Below are 19,961 nucleotides of genomic sequence, written 5' to 3'. Positions count from 1 at the left end.
ATATTAGAATAAGGACTTGCATTCTTCCTGATCCCTCCAACACCTCCTGACATTATAATAAGTTATATAGTCAAATAGATGTTCATTTGTATGTAGTCTGAGTCCACTGACACATGTAGTTCAGGTAGCAGCCCATGTTCTTCAGTGAACTGGAATATCTCACTGTCTTCATTACAAAGGGAAAGGGAGGAATGGAGGAGAAGATTCACACGTGAATTTTGCAAAATACCCATCACTCAGTCAACAGTACTGGAGGAATGCCGGCCTTTTTTCTCAAATAGATGTTATATTGTAAGGTTTTGATGTTTCTATCCTTCTGAAATGTATTTCCAAAATTATTTTTTTCACTTGGTGAGCTGTAGGTCTCACAGTGCAGTCTGAGATGGTGACATTCAATATTGAAATTTAAACTCTCTCTGCATGGATTCAGGGTGGTGTAGGGTATCAGTGCCCGAGCATTTCTGCCACTCCGACTTGGACACTGAACCTCAAATTTCTATTCACTTACTAATCACATACTTCTCAAATAAAATCATTTCAAAACAAAGAATGCCAGATACCCAGCATTTATTAAGTGGTACATGTCAAACACAGCTTTAATAGCTAAGGGGCGGGGGCGGGGGGGAATGGGGACAGGGGAGGGGGTGGGGGGGCAAACCAGTGTCCAGGATCAGATCATCAATTTTCTTCTGCCCTTTGCCCTTCACCAGCTAACGAGAAAGGTGGAAGAATGAATTCTGTTCATTTCTGGACAACAAGCATATACAAATACTGTAATGATAATATAATTGGAGCAGATGAATAAATGAGATCTGAAAATGAATAGGCTTGTCAGCCTGGCCATGTCTCCCCTGTCAATACAACCATCATGGCTGATCTGATCATAATATCAAATGTACTTCATGCAAGGGCCACAAAAAGCTGAAAATGAGACTGGTTACATGTTTATCTACCACCGAAGTGAAACTTAAATTAAAACTCCCTCAGGAAGAGAGTTCCAAAGAATCACCATAGTTTGAGGAAAGAAAAGCTTCTTACCAACTATGAAATGCGGAACATGCAGTAGTCCCTGTTCAGAAGGATGTTATTTGTCCCCGCGTGTCTGTACTGAAAATCTGTAAGTAAAATTCCTGAGATTCACTCCCCGTCCGTGCTCTTTTATTTATTTAAACAAAACTGCTCATCACCCAATTCCCATTTCAAACCCATTATTGATTGGAAATGACCATCCACTCAGGCAGTGCATTCTGCATATGGACAACACACTGCATCATTACATTTGCCTCATGTCACATCTGGTGTTTCTGTCAAGCTTCCCAAACATGTGCCCTCTCTGCTCGCTTCTGTGACCAATATGAAAATGTTGTCCTCACCTTCACTTTCCAAAGCCCCTCATGATAACGAACACTTCAAAGAAACATCTGCTCCTATTCCTCTTCTACAAAAGAAATACTACAAATTCTGCCCATTTATCTCTTTAACTAATATTCTTCATTGTTGGATTAAATCATCTTGAATTCTCTCGGCACTATCACTCCAATACCTGCCTTATGTGTGATACCTTGGTTATTTGAATTGCGGCTAAAGCATTGTTCTTCTGACAAAAATCCGATTTGCCAACGCTTGTAAAAAACACTTGTTAAAAAATCACAGGCACATTCTGAAATTATATTTTGACACCTTGATGTTAGGTTCCCCTAATGTAGATCACGAAATACTGGGGTCGTTGTACATACTCCTGCACAAGCCCAGAGCACACCTTCCTTCAGTGCAAAAAAAATAGCTTTTCTCTCCCTGTTTCCTGTCACTCATCCAATTTCTTCTGCAGGTGTTCAATGTTGCAAAAAAATATCGGGCCCAATTTTATCAAAAGTTCGCTCCCGTTTTTGCTGCAGATAATGGCACCACAAAGCAGAGCAGTCAATGTACCCTATCTGATCTGTTTATAACCCCGCCATAACACAACACCACTATCAAATTGTCACATTTCATTATCCCCCAACTTTATCGATTATTACAGATCTGACCACACTGCTCCACATCGCATCAGCCGACCAAACTGACGCTCAACAAGGATTCCACCGACCTCCTGCAACCAGACTCCTTCACAATGCAGCTACTCTGAATCCAATTAAGCAGCATTAGACTTCCCACCCAAACAGCACGAATCATCCAACCCATTCAGCGACCAAACAGTAATTTCAACAATATATAGACTGGCTATACCGTCAAAATCCAAACTCCGATGTCTGACCAGACCAACACTCAATCGTTACGTCCTCCCCTGCATTCACCCCTTCCTGCCTCACCACCAAAGGCAGCTGAACACAATCCAACAGTGCTGCTGACCACGGTCCGTTCTTGGACAGAGACAGTGTACCCGATCATCTGTTGGGACAGATCATCTAATCACCTGACAAAATTCCCCTATTTCACCTGACGACTGGAAGACCATTCAGCAATCCTAGCCCTGTCCTTAGTATACTCCCAAAAAACTACAAGCTTTTATTAAAAATGTGTTCATGAAATGGGGACATCGACAGCTGGAACAAAATAAATTGTCCATCTCTAACAGCCAGACAGAGAAATTTCAGAGATCAGTTAAGAGTCAACTGCATTGGTGTTGGTCTGGAATCACATGACAGCAAGACCAGTTCAGGTGTTAGAACACCAGAGGCATTTTTGCAAAAGTCGGCAATGGTTTTATGTTTATAAACATGAAACATAAAAGACCCATTCCGAGACTTCAAATTCCAGATTTTTTCCCCCAAATTCAAATTGCACCAAATACCAAGTTTGAATTTGAAGGCAAGTGCCCAGAACATTATCCTCAGTGTGGATATCGCAGGGACATCGCTAACGTCCCGTGAGCAGAATTCCACCTCTCCCCCCCCCACCAATTTTTCAAAATAAATGTCCGCTTTCACTCAGACAGTTACTGATCCACAGCAGCTCAATAAAAATGTCTAATTTTCACACACTTGGAGCACCGTTGTCTCAGGCTTCAGAGCCACTGTAAGGAGTTGGAACAGAGCTGTAGCTGCTTCCTTCTTCGGGTTGAGGTACCTTTCTCTGATATTGGGTTTGGCGTTGATCAGAAAAGTGTTCTGGCAAAAGCCAGTGAGCACATTTCAGCCATTAACCTTGGAATTTTCAAAGCAATGTCTTGGTCATACTTCCCAAACAGAATCACTTTGTCTGCATTCATCACACACTGGCCAAGTTTCAATCATCAGATGAATTGCCCTCCCTGGTTGTATACAGAAGTTCAAGCCAGAACAAAAGCGGCAGACAAATATTCAAATGTTATCCAAGAATCGCCTGCTGTAATAACATCAAACCACAAGGATGAAGCCCTATCCATCGATTCACCGCACAGACACAAACTTTCCTTTAACTGAACTGACGGCATTCCCCTCAACCGTAAATAGGCAATCAATCCAGGCAAATAACGGCAGGGGAGATGTATCTTCCTGAACACAATTTAGTTCAACAACTAAAGACTGAACAAGCACAACACATATTCCAACGGAAACTTGCTCAAAGCTGCTGGAATGGCTGACAGATATCACATTCAGACAACAATCAATGACACTGCAATGTTCTGTACAATTGATTCAGAAACAAACCCGGTAAGTGGACTTGTGCATCTCACATCAATGTATTGCTCGGAACACCCGGGGATGAACCCTGCCCATAAAGGCAAACTGTTTGGTTCCCCTCAGTTGATTTGTTCAATGCCCATGACACGTAATGATTTTCCATCCCGAAAGATATCTTGCTGCATTACCTGATGGCCGAAAGCTAGCGCCCTTCCAACATTGGCGCCCCCCTCTCCATCTCTGTGTATGTTTTGGAATATAATTGATTGGACCCCGATCCAGCATGTGAGCCTCTGTTAGTCAAAGCTGATGTGGATGGCCATATGCCAAGGATTGTTTTTTTCCCGTTGGATTTGGGTGTTATAGCACAGAAAATAGACTTCCCGGGGGGAGTGGGAGAAATAATTCCAGGATTCAATTGGATGGACTTTTTTGTGGGAGAAATGATGAAAGTCCAATGAAGGACCAATAATGAACCCTAAGAATGGCATCATTAAAATGGGAGTGTTGTCTGATTGGTGACCAATGTAGGGCCAAGGGGAATCTAGGGAGTTTGAATTCCAGCAACATTTTTTGCTGATATGAATTTTGGACATCTGTAACTGCACCGGAGTGGATGTTTCCATGAAAAAAAACACAACAGGTTTGATGATAAAGTAGAACACAAATTATACAATGAACAGTTGGACACAGAAACTTACCAATGACACCTACGATAGCCTGGATGCAATAGTAAAAATATTGTATAAACTTCAGTTTGACATCGATCCGATCAGCAAATGTTATCCAAAAATCGCCTGCAGTAATAACATCAAACCACAAGGATAAAGTCCATCGATATCAGGCTTCTAGCCATTGCTGTCAGATTCTGATCCACTGTCGTTACAGTCTAATCGATTATTCCCAGATTCCAGTCCATTATTGTAACATTTTAATCGATTCATCTTAGTTGTTGATCCTTTACTGTAACATCGTAAACTAAGTTTGTCCTTTAAAGATCATTCCTTTCCCACAGCCTTTCTCATAAGCCGCTCATTGTTGGTGTCTCGGCTGATATTACACGTGGAAAGTTGTTCCTTATTAATAGAACAGGGTAATTCTGAGCTTTTGAGCTAAAACCTGAGCTTTTGCTCCTTCACCGCAGGAAGGTGTTATTGATCTCTCTGGCGATCAGCAGCTCCCATGTTCTGCAACTGCAACCTGTACCTTAGCCTGGAAATCTTAACAATAGAGTTACACAACAATTAAATAGTCACAATAAGAACAGATCTTAATCTTCTAAAATTAAACTCGGGGCACAGAGACACTCAATATTCTTTCTGTTGTGCTTCTCAATGAATTTGATTGCATTAATTTAGCTGTTATGTTGGCGTACATTTGACTCGCAACAATGACCATGTTTTTACTGCCTATTCCCAAACTCCTTGAGAATGTCAGGAGTTTGGAGGTCAAACACATTTCGGGAATTTCCTTTTTGATGCAGATGATTCGTGTAAACTGGAGATTCTCAACTCATCATCGTACACAATGGAAACTGCAGGACAAAAACACTACAACAACATGTAAAGATCGGTGAATGTTTGAATTATATTTTGCACGAGGAATTGCGGTGCTTGATCACGCGATGTCCATCCCGGAGGAGAGACTGAGGGATTTGAGGTTGTTTTCGTTAGAAAGAAGGCGGCTAAGAGGGGATCTTATTGAAACATATAAGATGATTAGAGGTTTAGATAGGGTGGACAGTGATAGCCTTTTTCCTCGGATGGAGAAAACTAGCACGAGGGGGCATAGCTTTAAATTAAGGGGTGGTAGTTATAGGATGGATGTCAGGGGTAGGTTCTTTACCCAGAGGGTGGTGAGGGATTGGAATGCCCTGCCTGCTGCAGTTGTAAATGCGCCTAGTTTGGGGGCGTTTAAGAGATCCGTGGATAGGTTTATGGATGGAAAGGGATTGGTTTAGGTTAGAGGGTCATTGCTTTTTAATTGGTCGGCGCAACATCGTGGGCCGAAGGGGGCCTGTTCTGCGCTGTAATGTTCTATGTTCTACCCCATTTGTTCATGTGGAAAGATTGACACTGTCCATTTCTGTTTCTCCACAGCACTCTGCAGATAGCACACATTTAATTATCAGAATAAACATTTTATAACAGCTGCTTCTAGACATCTTACCAAACAAGGAACAGTAATAAGTTTCATTTGTGTGTTCTACTGTAACCACAAGCTGAACTAATATTCACTGATCGGTACCATATATCACTCAGGACATAGAGTCATAGATTCATATATGTTTCCAACATGGAAACAGGCCCTTCATTCCAACTTGTCTATGTCACCATTTTTTTAACCCTAAGCTAATCTCCCACATTTCGCCCATACCCATCTATACCCATCGTAACCATGTACATACCTAAATGCTTTTTTAAAAGACAAAATTGTGCCTGCGTCTACTACTACTTCTGGAAGCTTGTTCCAGCCACTCACCACCCTCTATGTAAAAGAAAAAGTGCCCCTCTGGACAATTTTGTATCTTTACCCTCTCAACATAAATCAATGCCCTCTAGTTTTAGTCTACCCCACGTTTGAGAAAAGATATTAACTGTCTAGCTGATCTGTGCCCTCATTATTTTATAGACCTCTATAAGATCGCCCCTCAGCCTCCTGTGCTCAGAGAAAAAAGTCCCAGTATATCCAGCCTCTCATTATAACTCAATCAATCAAGTCCCAGTAGCATCCTAATAGACAGTTCTGCACTCTTTCTAGTTTAATAATATCCTTTCTATAATAGGATGGCCAGAATTGAACACAGTATTCCACTCGTGGCTTTACCAATGTCTTGTACAACTTCAACAAGACATTTCAACTCCTGTATTCAACGTTCTGACCTCACCCTGTATCCCTAACAGGGATACCTTACGCAACAGCCTACCATAAGGTACCTTGTCAAAGGCCTTGCTAAAATACATGTTGAGAACATGAGTTGAACTGGTGGTATGATGTGGTATGATACTAATGTTTTTCTCTTTTGATTCACAGGTTTTAAGTCGGTCTGCCTCGTTGTCCAACGAGGGGCATACACGCGATGGGTCGTACTTGGGCTGCTTTTGAATGTTTGAGAGTAGCCTAGTGCTTCATGTCGTTTGTGTGTGCTTAAACTGGACCAGATGTTGGGCAACATGACAGCTCAGTGACTATCACTGTTTGCTGTGCAGACACATGGATTTGGGCCAGTGTCTGTGGGAGTTTGCGCATTCTCCCCATGCTTGCGTGGGTTTTCTCCGGGTGCTTCGGTTTCCTCCCAGACCCAAAGATGTGCTATTAGGCTGATTGGAGGTAATAAATTGTCCATAAATTTGTTTCCCTCAATGTGGAATGCCATGAGCAATAGATAAGGGTCATGGGTGCAGGGGGGGACTGGTAATGTTAAAGTGGCGGTGCGGGCTTGTTGGGCCGAAGGGCCTGTTTCCTGGGCTGTTTTTGTTCTTTGTTCTTCTTTCTTTGAAACTGCCCTCATCTACCTTTTTAGTTACTCCTTCAAAAAAAAGCTCTACGAGATTTGTGAGACATGATTTTCCACTCACACAAAAAAACTGACCCTTATAATCAGTCCTTACATCTCTAAGTGCCTGTAGATCCAGTCTCTCAAAATACCTTCCAACAACTTACCCACTACAAAGGTGGGGCTCACTGGCCTGTAGTTCCCAGGATTTTCCTTGCTCTCTAAACAAAGGCACAACATTTGCCACTCTCCAATCTTCAGGTACCTCACCTGTGACAATCGATGATTCAAATATATCAGCTGGGGGGGGCCGCAATTTCATCCCTAGCCTCCCATAATATCACAGGATACACTTCATCAGGCCCCAGGGCTTTATCTAGGCAGATTTCAGTTGCGAGCATTGCAATGTATGGAGTGAGCTTCACTGCGGAGTCCCCAGGGGCATTAAGGTGGCTCAAAACAGAATGCAAACAGAATGATTTTGCTCATAGTTGATGACATCAATTTAAGAAGAGGTGAAACAGTTGTGCCTCCAATCACGAGTGATGAATTCAGTGACAGAAGGCTGGCTAGCAAAGGGGTCAATGTGGTTTTTGGATTGTTGTTGGCTCCAGATATTCTGTAATGAAACCATGCTTTTATGAAGCATATTAAGTTTTTTTTTGTGCGATAAACTGCCGAAGACGTGCTTTTCATTCCATGTTACAGAGCAGCATTTAAAACAGAAATTTCTAAATTCTAGAAGGGAAATACAGATCAGGAATAATGGGAAATAATAGAGCGGAAAGTTGTTATGAACAGTTCTGTCAAATAGCATTCCCTATGTTGTATAGTGTCACTTATAGATTGTTTTCCGTCGTTGCAGTTTTCTTTTTTTTGATGTTTTTGCCCTTGCACACCGCTATTTGGTCAGTATGGTATTAATTGCAGACCACGTGCTGGCCTCTATAGCCTGATTTATGATTCTGCCCCGAATAATAAATGTGACATCGAACTGAGATTCTACAACGAAAACATACAAGCCAGTACCGTACTAGATTGTCATAGTTTGTCAGGTTATTTACGAATTTGGCCATGTCACCCTGATGAAGTGTACCCAGCTGAAAGAGTTTGATTATCCTGCATGCGATTTGAATGCACAGCTTTGGTGGGAATGATGGAACGATGTACGAATTAAAGGTGGCAGAATGTTCTCTGAAGGCGAGCAGTTCACTTGCTGTCAAGTGATTGAATTAACCTGATCTCTCCACCAAAGATGCTGACGGTATCTTGTGAAAAGCTGCACCCGGTGCAACAAGTAGGATACAGCTCCTTTTTCATCTGTTCTGTGTAAAATTTGCACCCAATTTCCAAATCTCAGTACTAACATACCATTTTCCATCAGAGCACAAGAACAACATACTTTGATCCCTACCATGGAATTGAAGTATGTTTCCACAATATCAAACAGTTCCACAATCACTATAATACAGAACAACTAACTTTTTTTGTTTTCTTTGGGCCGAGAGATCTTTAATTCTACTGGCCGTCTTCAGTTGTTATTCATCGCTTTCCGCGTTTCCTGCACAACTTCGGCTTTGGATAGACAAATAAATGCACGGAAATCGCCAAAGGAACTTGTTGTTGAATTCTTTCAGTTTACTAAATGCTGCGTCTGGAAACTTTGACTGTGGGTCACTCAGCACTCGCTCCTTTTCTTCCCACTTGCAAACAATGAACCAGCCCACGGCTGTCACCAACTGCCTTATGTCAATATGCAGACCATCAGGTTTATAACTATCAACTTCAACTAATTCAAATGGAAAATGCAAATATTAATCAGTTGTGCGTCACCATTTCACAAAGATTATCTGCAAAGCAACTTCCATATTGGGAGGAGGTTTCCACTGAGGGTAGAGCTTAGGAGCAGAGAGCGTATTGTGAGAATAGATGGTGTGTTTTTATGTGATTGCAGACTGGTAGAATTTTCTCAAAGAGTGCTGAAACATTGGAACACATTACTCCAGCAGGATTGGATTTCCAGCCCTTAAACATTTTCAAGGCTGATATCGATAGCCTTTTAATCATTTGGAGAATTAGGGGCTATGGAAATATGGCAGGGATATGAACGGTTTGACTGTCAGACCAGCCAAGATCTTATTAAATAGGGAGCAGGATCAAAGGGTAAATGACCTGCTACTGCTGCTGCCCTGAAAGGGCAGTGTGAACAGCCAGACATCACATTGGTAGCAGTGACATTGACAGGAAGAGTGATGGGTCCAAAGATAGAGAGTTCAGAGAGCGAGGCCATAAACTGAAAACTAGGGCTTCCAGGGTTATAACCCCGGGATTACTCCCAGTGACAGCTAGGCAAGGAATGGGGGCTAGTTCACCTTAATACTTGGATAAGGAGCTGGAGCAGGGGGCCAGTTGCAGAGTTTCTCGGGTCATTTGGATACCTTCCAATGCATAAAAACGACATGTTGCATCTTAATTGGTTGGGCCTTGTCATCCTGGCAAAAATTCATGCAATTCGGGTGGACTTAAGCTACTAAGGCAAGGTGTGGGAACTAAATCAGCCCATCAGCATGTGAGCAGAAGGTAGAGTTTTACAGATTAAATATGCAGGGCCAATCCAACGGCCACGGGGAAGGATGGAAACATAAAGATTAAAATAAGGTTTGAAAGCTGGAATGAATAACAGGGATGAGACTCAAAGAAGGACAAATCTGTTCGACATATTCAAAAGACCTTTTACATAAATACATGCAGATTTGAAATAAAATTGATGAACCGATGGCGCAAATCGAGAAAATAGGCATGGCGTGGTCAGGATGCCTGACAGGTGGTACAGGAGAATAAGGAGTTAAATGTCCAAGGGTACTAAGTATTCCAAAAGGAGAAACAACATGAGGGACAGTTCTTTTATTCGTTAGGAAAAAGTTTAAGGCTGTATGAAGCAATTGTATTGGCAAAAGGGAAGAAAATTGTCCAATAAATAAATCTATGTGGTAATAAAAAGCAAGGGAAGGAATCCTGTAGTAGGAATACTGTAAGGACCTCAGGACAATACGTTTAATTTGGGCATATATACCAGGAAACAATGAGGGCGTGTGAGAAGAGGACAGCGGTAATTATTGTTGATTTAAGCAAACATATCGACTGCATTAATCAATTTAGCAAAGGGCAGCCACGACGGGAGATTCATAGAGTGGATAAGGAATTGTTTCTGTGAGCTGCACATCATGCAGCCAATCAGACAACTGGCTCAATTTGATATACGTAAAGAGGAAGGATTGATCTGTGGTCTTGTGGTTATGCATTCTCTGGAAAGGAAAAGAGGGCCCAGAATTCCAGATTCCAAAGAGTGAAGAGATTTATTCTCATCACCAGTGTTGTAGCACAAGTAATCATGATGAAGAAGCTTTGAATAGAACTAAATACAATAAACAGAGTAAATTCTATTCTGGATAGCATTGTCTTTGCTTTGGGGAGATGAAATAAGCCATGTTTGTAAAATGGTGCATCTCCAGGGTAAAGAAAGCTTTATAACAGTGAACGTTTTTCCCTTTTACATCAGAGACGCCAGGAAAGAATAGTTTAAGGAGTATATTAGTTTATTCATTGCATTATAACCAAAAACACAATAATTGAAGTATTATTAATTGTCAATATGTAAACTATGATTCATTGTCAGAATGACCAAAACAACGATTACTTGTTTGGTGGTTTAGAGTTATTTGGTAATTCAGAAAACAGATGATTGCCTATGGAGTCATGGGCAGAGCAGGGAATCTAATTTGTCTCAAAGGTTGTAGCAAATACTCAGTTCAGTCACATTTGAGTCGGAGGCTGAAAGAGAGAGTGGATGCATCTATCAGGTCTGATCCAGGCTGAAAGCTGATCATGGGGTAAGTTTCAGACAGCCGGCATGAGAGTTCCACAGAGAATGTTCACCCCAGAATGATAGATTGTCCCAGCAGTTACATATTAAAAAAATGATTTTGTAACATCTGAATCTGTGTGGTCAGTCTTTGGAACAGAGACTTACATTCAGGGAAGCAGAAACATAGGAAACGGACAAGCTGATGAGAATTAGCAGAAAAATACATCCTTAAAGTAAATCTACTAATAGTTTTAATACTGTCTGTGGGGAAAACACATGTAAGATGTTCCTGAGATTCAAAATGCTGGAGGAACAAAGTGTTCTCCTAAAAATTTGAAAGTGGCAAAATGTTGGTCCGATATAGTCAAATAAACTTGGTATGTTTTATTTTCTTTTAACTCTTTAAGAGCAAGTGAGAATGTTAAACCGGCAAGAAAATTCAATATTAATGATTTGAATCGCTTTGTCAGTCAGTTCTCATCGCAGACAAACTCTTCAGGGAAAGTTCCCCTCCTGTCCAGTAAAACATTTCCTGTCAGATTCCAAAAGGGATTCCACAATCATTCTTTCGGGAGCCTTTAACCTGAGGCTGGGGAGTGAAGGAGTGTCCAGGGTGAATGTTTCCTGCTGGGATCATCACTTGACTGGTTTAAGGGGGTGGTGGAGGTAAAATGAAGCTTCCTGATTCACTGAGCCGCTGTCATTCAGTAACACAAACTCCGGGGTGACCTGAGTCTCGCTGCAATTGATGTGATTGGATTTTTCAATGCAAACTTGATTTGTTCTCTGAACTTGCGTTGAGTGACCATGTAAATAAAAGTGTTGGTGCAGCAATTTAAATTGAGCAGCATATTTCCAACATCTTCTAATACATATACAACATTGCTAAGGGAAAATATTCCTATAACTTTAACATATACAAATTTTATGACATTGATTGACCACAACAGTATGAAGGTGCCAGATATGGCGAAGAGTAAAATTATAGACTTCCTTCTGTTTTCAATCTCTGGGTCTTTGTTATTTTCTCTGTTAAATTGAGTCCTCAGTCCCTTACGGACTTGAGTGCTTCGTAATATGTATCTGACTGTCAGAGTGTTGATCAGCAGAATTAAAACAAATGGCAGCAATGGATTCATAACTTGATCAAACCATTGAAACCCAACCCATCGAGGATCATAAAACGTGCGTACCATTGTTTGGCAGCCCCAGGGCACGTTTTGGAATATAAATATCGGTGTAAATGTAAAGTAGAAGGGAACGTTTTTTAAGAAGAGTAAAATGCTTGCTGTTGTTAAAATGGCAGCTGCAGTTTTCCCAGTGCAATACTTTGTCTTCAGGTTCTGGCAACAAATTGCCACAAACCGATCAAATGAGAATGCGACGGTGAACCAGACAGAACAGTCCCTCACTGCACCCGTTAAAACAACATGAGAAGAACACACAGGGGTGATGTACAGAAAACTCACAGGAAAATAATAATGATTGATGTAGTTCAGTATGATGCCAATGATAATGACCAGCAGATCTGTTGCTCCCATGGCGATGAGGTAACAAGTAGTGCAGAATGAGAGGCCGCACTGTCTCCGGGACAGGATCAGAATTCCGAGTAAATTCACTGTAAAAACAACAGACGGGAAAATATACCCAATTACGAATTACATGTTATTATTTGATGCGCTACGGAAAGGTTTGTCACAGCAAAAGGGTGGGGGTTCGGCATCCTCAGAGTTCAAAAATCGACAAACTCTGTACGTGAAACAAACACATTTACAGTTAGCGTCAACTGCCAATTTAAGGGACTTGTTTTCAGCATCACACACACAGTCACTCCCATGTGGCAACTTGATGACTTAATCTTTTTGAAAATATTGGATCTCTGACTAAAACCGCTTGACCGATCTAACGGTGGAAGGTCACATTTTTACCAATGAACTTGTCTTACATGAAGACACCAAGTCTTACAATCAGAAACATCATTCATCCGAACACCCGGTTATCCAATCCTATTTGAGTTACTGGGATTAGACGATGGATGGATTTGGAACACACATCACTATTACTGTAATCCACACAGATAACTATTGGGAGGGATTCTGACTGAGAGGCATTCAGTCATAATCCCACAGAGGGTAGTTTCACACCATTGACTCCCCAGCAGGACTACTATTGCAACTAAACTTTGTAATCATCAGTATCAGTGGTCAGGTCCTTAACTAGATAGAGATGGAAACGAAAACAGGATACAGCTGGTGCACAGAACACATTCTCCTCGGCGATATATTCTCTACTGGGCCGACGAAACAGGAAGATTTAAACATTCTGAATAAACCGTGGGGATCCGTTTATCAAAAGCTTCACCCACAGCATCAGGCAGATGGTGGGTGCCAACATCCTGTATGATTGATCCTGGTGAGGATCAGAATACACACGGATCTAAACATGCCTGTTGGTTTTGGCTACATGGCCCAAGATTAGTTCCAATGCATTGAAAGGAGTGTTACTCTCCAGCTTCGGATCCAATGAGCTAATAAATCTTGATGAATCTGATTTCTCACAGGATCAGACCTCCACCTGGGATCAGTAACTGCCTTGCACACTCCCTGCTGGATTAATGACACACACTCAGAACCCCCTTAGCATCAATCCCACTGAACAGAATTACAAGTCTGTATGGAATCAGAAGCCCTCAGGATCAAGAAAGCCACTGGTGTCAGAGCTCGCTGCATCAACAGATTCCTGATCAGAGACAGACTGACACTCAGCACCAACTCTCCCGCTCAGCATCTGCACTTTTACAGGAACAAATTCCATAGAACCATAGAAAATTACAGCTCAGAAACAGGCCCTTTGGCCCTTCTTGTCTGTGCTGAACCTTTTTTCTGCCTAGTCCCACTGACCTGCACCTGGACCATATCCCTCCACACCCCTCTCATCTATGAACTCATCCAAGTTTTTTTTTCTTAAATGTTAAAGTGACTCCACCTTTACCACTTTATCTGGCAGCTCATTCCACACTCCCGCCACTCTCTGCAAGAAGAAGTCCCCCCCCCGCAACCGCCAATATTCCCTTTCAACTTTTCTCCTTTCACCCTTAACCCATGCCCTCTGTTTCTGTTTCTCCCCTAGCCTCAGTGGAAAAAGCCTGCTATCTATACCCATCAAAATCTTATACACCTCTATCAAACCTCCCCTCATTCTTCTACGCTCCAGGGAATAAAGTCCTAACCTATTCAATCTCTCTCTGTAACTCAGCTTCTCAAGTCCCGACAACATCCTTGTGAACCTTCTCTGCACTCTTTCAACCTTATTTACATCCTTCCTGTAACTAGGTGACCAAAACTGTACACAATACTCTAAATTAGGCCTCACCAATGCCTTATATAACTTTACCATAACACTCCATGTGTTTAAATAAGACATAAGAATTGGATTCACTCAGGATCAGTTTGCACAGCTCATCATACACTCCCTTCATCATAAATCGCCTCTATTATTGAAACATACGCTGTTAGTAATCCTGGCACCACAGAAGCAACATGGTCAATAACATCAGTAAATCATTCAGCTTAGACATTACATCACACAAGAAGCAACCCAATAACAGGCCACCCTCCTTTAAGGTCAGTTTTTCTTCAAACCAACTCAGTAACTCTTGAGTTACAGATCAATAGTTTGAAATTGGCTGAGATCCCCCGCACTTTTAATGAGCGTGACCCCAAACACCGGTTCAGCCAGTATGGGAATTGGTCCTCACAACTCATATCTGAGATGCATTCCAGGATTCAACGTTCAGTCTTAGGTAGGAAACCTCTTCTGCCATGTTTGGAGATAGCGCTCTCTGTCTCTCTCTCTCTCTCTCTCCAGCGATATTCTCTGCATTTTCCAGTGATACAGTTATCTGAAAGATCTTTGTTAGATCGAGGTTGGGTTTTCTCAATAATGTGTTTTGAGATTTCATCCTGTTAATTCCAATGAATCTAGAAACATATCGTTTATGGGTGAACAAATTCGGAGTGCTCTGAAATGTTTCGCAAGCCAGTCAAATAACCATTGACAGATTATCCAGTGATACTCTGTTAAAACGGTATTTTTAGGGTAAATATAGGGCTTCAGATCATAGGTAAAATGAAGTCTACCAAATCCTTAAACGTCCTAAAGTCAAAGGCACCTGGATAGGTCAAAGTGTTCATCAGGCGACTGAGACCCCACATGCCATCAGCATGGTTACATTTTGCTTGTCATATCGCTGAATATTAAGAGCAAGAGAGAAAAAAAACACTGCCTGTACTCTGCTTATTGGGTGTCATATTCTATGCTGATATCATCGGCTTAATTTCACAAAGAAAGACACTTTATATTAATTCCTGAAGAGAATTACACGCCTTGATGTTGAAGTTTGTCCATAGGGAAGAAAAAAATTATTTTAACTTTTCGTCTCCTGAATGTAATGATTTCAATGAAGCCAGTTTTCCATCACCAATACCCTCTATTTACACAGTGAATGTGTTTCTGCATTTGCAGCTCCAGTTTACAATTCAAATCCCCGAGAACTACACTGTGAGGCTCTTGCAGAGACTGCAGTTATTAAACTGCTGCTGCTCCATCCCTATTGAGGAGCCCCTGCTTGCTCAGTAGGGGAACCTGAACACCAAGAGCCCACACTGAGAACTATGACCATTCCTCATATCCACACTGGACATCATAACACCACCATATCATCAGCATATCTTTGGAAAGCAGCAAATGCTGCTTCATGTTTATAAAAGCTGGAACAATTGAAAGAACTAAAAGACAGTCAATCAATCTCAGTGGTGGAATAATTAGAACAAACATATAATAAACATTGAGAACATGACAGACAGCATCAGCAGACATTCCAAAAGTATCTGTGTAGTTATCGATAAATAATAATCAGTCATTGTAGATTAGATTTGCAAAAATCATGTCAAGAAGTTTGCTTTTATTTCCAAAGGCCGATCTGGTCTGTAACATAACAATCCCATTCTAATATCAGTTCAAAACATTTAACTGGCAAACAGCACAATGAATATTATGCTTGTTAGAGAAAAAACATGGATGAAAAGAGAATTTTATCAGATATACCGAATATGGGAGATGATTTTCCACAAGCATCACTGCCATGTTCTCTGCCCTTGATCATGTCCATATGCAAAATGAAATCAGTTTATAAAAAGACAACTTCCAAATTTCGAGTTGAGAGAATAGAGAGGAATTATATCTGCACCCAACAGCCGCAATGAACAAACGTGTACAGTTGACAAATCGAGGGTAAGTTCATTTAGGCATCACGAAGAATCAGATGCTGCATCTTAATGGAAGGAATATATTCAGAATAATCTATTAAAAATATGAGTCTGAATGGGGATTATAAATTAAGCTGTACAAATTCACACATCAGTTAAAATCACAAAAACAAAATAACAGGGCTGACGGCAATAAAGATAAAGGACTGTGTGAAAGTGAAATCAAAAGCGTGTTGTCAGATGTAAAGAAGACAACATTAGAATTGGAGGTGTAGTGAGCCTCGAGCCTGCTCCACCTTCTAAAGATCATAGCTGATCTTTTCATGGACTCAGCTCCATCACTCAGCACAATAACCCTTATTTCATTTACTGTTCAAAAATTTAATACGCACTTGCCTTAAAACTATTCATTGGGGTAGACTCAACTGTTTCACTGAGCAGGGAATTCCACAGATTCGTAACCCATTGTGTGAAGAAGTTCCTCCTCAGATCAGTCCTAAATGCAACCCCCCCCCCTTATTTTGAGGCCATGGTGGCTATTCCTAGATTCGCCTGCCAATGGAAACAGCTTCCCTGCCTCTATCTTAACATTTTCCTTCATAATCTTATATGTTTCTGTAAGATCTCCTTCATTCTTCTGAATTCCCATGAGTATAGTCCCAGTCTTCTCAGTCTCTGCTCATAATCCAACACTCTCAACTTCGGGTTCCAACTAGTGAATCTCCTCTGCAACCCCTCCAGTGATAGTATATCCTTTATCAAGTAAGAGGGAACTCTGTACATGTTACTCTAGTTGTGGCCTCATAAGCACCTTATACAGCTGCAAAATAACCTTCTTTTAAAAAGGAAATCTCCATCCCTCTAGCAATGAAGGACAAAAATCCATTTACCTTATTAATTACCTGCTGCACTTGCAAACCATTTGTTTTTTGTGATTCATGCACAAGGACACATAGGTTCCTCTGCAGAGCAGCGTGCTGCAATATTTTCTCATTCAAATAGTAGTCCACTTTGCTATTATTCCCACCAATTCTTTTCTGAATGACAGGAACTAGTTCGTCTGTGATTGCGATAGAACAGTTATTTACAATTTAGAACAGTATGCAAACATTTTGCCTTTCATCATGGAGAATTTCTTCAAAAATAAAACAGCAAAATGCATTCTGTCTCACAATGTTAAAAACACTTAAACAACTCCATGGATCAAAAAATAAATCTCTCACCAAGAAGGAACAAAACAGAAAAGAAATTTGCTTTTCATTTCATTTTCTGTCTCACAATCCCAAAAAAAGCTTAAACAATTCTATGAATACAAAAATCCCTCACCAAGAAGGAATGAAACAGAAAACAAACCCGTTTTTAATTCCATTGATTAATACACACAGTCTGTTCAATATTTTGTGAACACATAACCCCATATATGCATGATCATTATAGTTAGATATTTCACTCGGTTTTGGAAAGGACACTGCCTGCGATTATACTCAACAATTCACCAGAAATCCTGGTTACTGGAATGTGGTCATCCAATCTGGTTTACAAATCACATTCAGTAGAATTCAGTGCAGTTCCCTGAATACACACTCACTGGAGTCAGAAATACCGCTCGAGTTAATGACACACACAATTTGTGACTTTTTTTTCCGACTCATTCGTTACTTTTGATGTTAAAAAAAACTTCATTCAGTTCCGAGTTACCCTTACTAAATAATGCAGAAATTGAAATAAATCACTAATTTCGAAAAGTGGTGAATTGCAAAACACGGATTTTAGCCGTTGTGGAATTGGGATAAAAACGCAGAGACCATTTAATGCATTCCTATGAACAAGAACAAAGTAAATTACAGTGCAGGGACAGGTACTTCAGCCCCCCAAGCCTACACCAACCATGCTGCCCAACTTACCCAAAACTGCCCACCCTCCTGGAGACCACATCCCTCTATTCCCAAACTATCTGTGTATTTGTCAAGACACCCTTTAAAAGTCACAACCGTATCCGCTTCCACTACTCCCCTGGCAACGAGTTCCAGGCACTCAATACTCCCTGTGTAAAAAAAATCCACCTCCAACATGTTTCTTAAACGTTTCCACTTGCACCTTAAACCTGTGCTCCTTAGTAATTGGCTCTTCCAATCTGGGAAAAAAAAAACTTCTGATTATCCACTTTGGCCGTGCCTCTCAGAATCTTGTAGATTTCTATCTGGTCGCCCCTCAACCTTCGTCGTTCCACTGAAAACAAACCAAGTTTCTCCAAGCTGCCTGATAGCTAATGCCCTCCATACTGGGCAATATCCTGGTAAATCTTTTCTGTACCCTCTCCAAAGTCTCCACCTCTTTCTGGTAGTGTGACAACCAGAATTGAACACTATATTCCAAATGTGGCCTAACTAAGGTTCTATAAAGCTGCAGCATGACTTGCCAATTCTTAAACTCAATGCTCTAGCCGATGAAGGAAAGCATGCTGTATGACTTCTTAACTACCTTCTCCACCTGTATTGTCACTTTCTGTGATCTGTGTACGTGTACACCCAGATCCCTTTGCCTATCAATACTCTGAAGGGTTCTATCATTTACTGTATATTTCCTATCTTTATTAGTTCTCCCAAAATGCATGACTTCACATGTTTGTGAAGCAGATATCAACAGTGATGGTGTAGCTACACAACGTGAGTCACGGTAAAGCTACAAAACACGATTCATATATAATTGATGGTTGTAACCACTTACCAGGAACACCAAGTACAGCAAGGAAGATATACCATATTCTCTCCATCAATTCAATTGATTCCATTATTTCCAGCATGTCGAGATGTGTCCTTCGAGTTCCAGTTAATATGTATGTTTTAAACCCTGTGATGATACATTCCCAAAGTCATTCATTTATAGCCCACAGAATCCCCTCTGGGTTTTGCAGTTACCACATTGAGATTTGTTTTCAATTAAACAAACAGATGACGACATGAGGTTCAGATCTACACGATGTTTGTTTCAGAGAGGGGGCAGCCACTGTACAAACGGTGCATTCTCCTGAAAACCATTTAAATAATTTAATCATAAAAGCTGCATTGACCCAACAACGGATCGGTCCAAGCAAACACCATAAAAGGTCATTTGTCCATGTATTTCCTTTCAATAATACATTTCAATGCACTGTGCTTATTCAGTAATTACTTTCCAAACGTAATACTTTCTGTCAGGACAGTGTCATTGTATTAGTAGATTTGATCACTTTAATGCTGGACATCCAGCAAAATGATTGTAGTGAGTCATTAATTAATTCATGGAGCTTTGCTAATAGAAGAAATCATTCTGTGTGTGTGTGTGTTTGTGGGCATGTGTGTGTGTGCGTGTGTGTGTGTTTGTGGGCATGTGTGTGCGCGCAAGTCTGTGTGTCTGTTTGTGCGTATGTGTGTTTGTGTGTGCGTGTTTGTGAGTGTGTGTGTTTGTGGGCAAGTGTGTGTGTGTGTGTGTGTGTGTGTGCAAGTCCGTGTGTCTGTGTGTGCATGTGTGCATGTTTGTGTGTGTGTTTGTTTGTGTGTGTGCGTGTGTGTGTGTGTGTGTGTATGTGGTGAGAGAAAATAATTTGGTTGTGTCTATGAAACAAACCAGCAACAATTATAGTGATCGATGGAGTCCATTAATGACATCTGGTTGTCAGGTTACAAAGGAAAGTAATTACTAGATAAGTATAGGGTGGCGCAGAAATGTATGCAGTGGTTAGAATTAGGGAA

General features: G+C 40.9%; 1 protein-coding gene across 1 annotated transcript; it reads right to left on the bottom strand.

Annotated features, from left to right (window-relative positions):
* Positions 1 to 11,667: 11,667 nt before the first annotated feature.
* LOC145337407 (putative G-protein coupled receptor 139) lies at positions 11,668 to 19,033 on the bottom strand. The gene is made up of 2 exons (XM_080182183.1): positions 18,958 to 19,033; positions 11,668 to 12,581 (listed from the first exon to the last, which is right to left on the bottom strand). The coding sequence occupies exons 1-2, from the start codon at positions 19,031 to 19,033 to the stop codon at positions 11,668 to 11,670; spliced, it is 990 nt and encodes a 329-aa protein (XP_080038309.1).
* Positions 19,034 to 19,961: the final 928 nt, after the last annotated feature.

The sequence above is a fragment of the Carcharhinus amblyrhynchos genome, unplaced genomic scaffold (genome assembly GCF_965287045.1).
Source record: "Carcharhinus amblyrhynchos unplaced genomic scaffold, sCarAmb.v2.hapA scaffold_48, whole genome shotgun sequence".
In the NCBI taxonomy this organism is placed as follows: Eukaryota; Metazoa; Chordata; class Chondrichthyes; order Carcharhiniformes; family Carcharhinidae; genus Carcharhinus; species Carcharhinus amblyrhynchos.
This window is presented reverse-complemented; position numbering and strand designations above follow the sequence as displayed.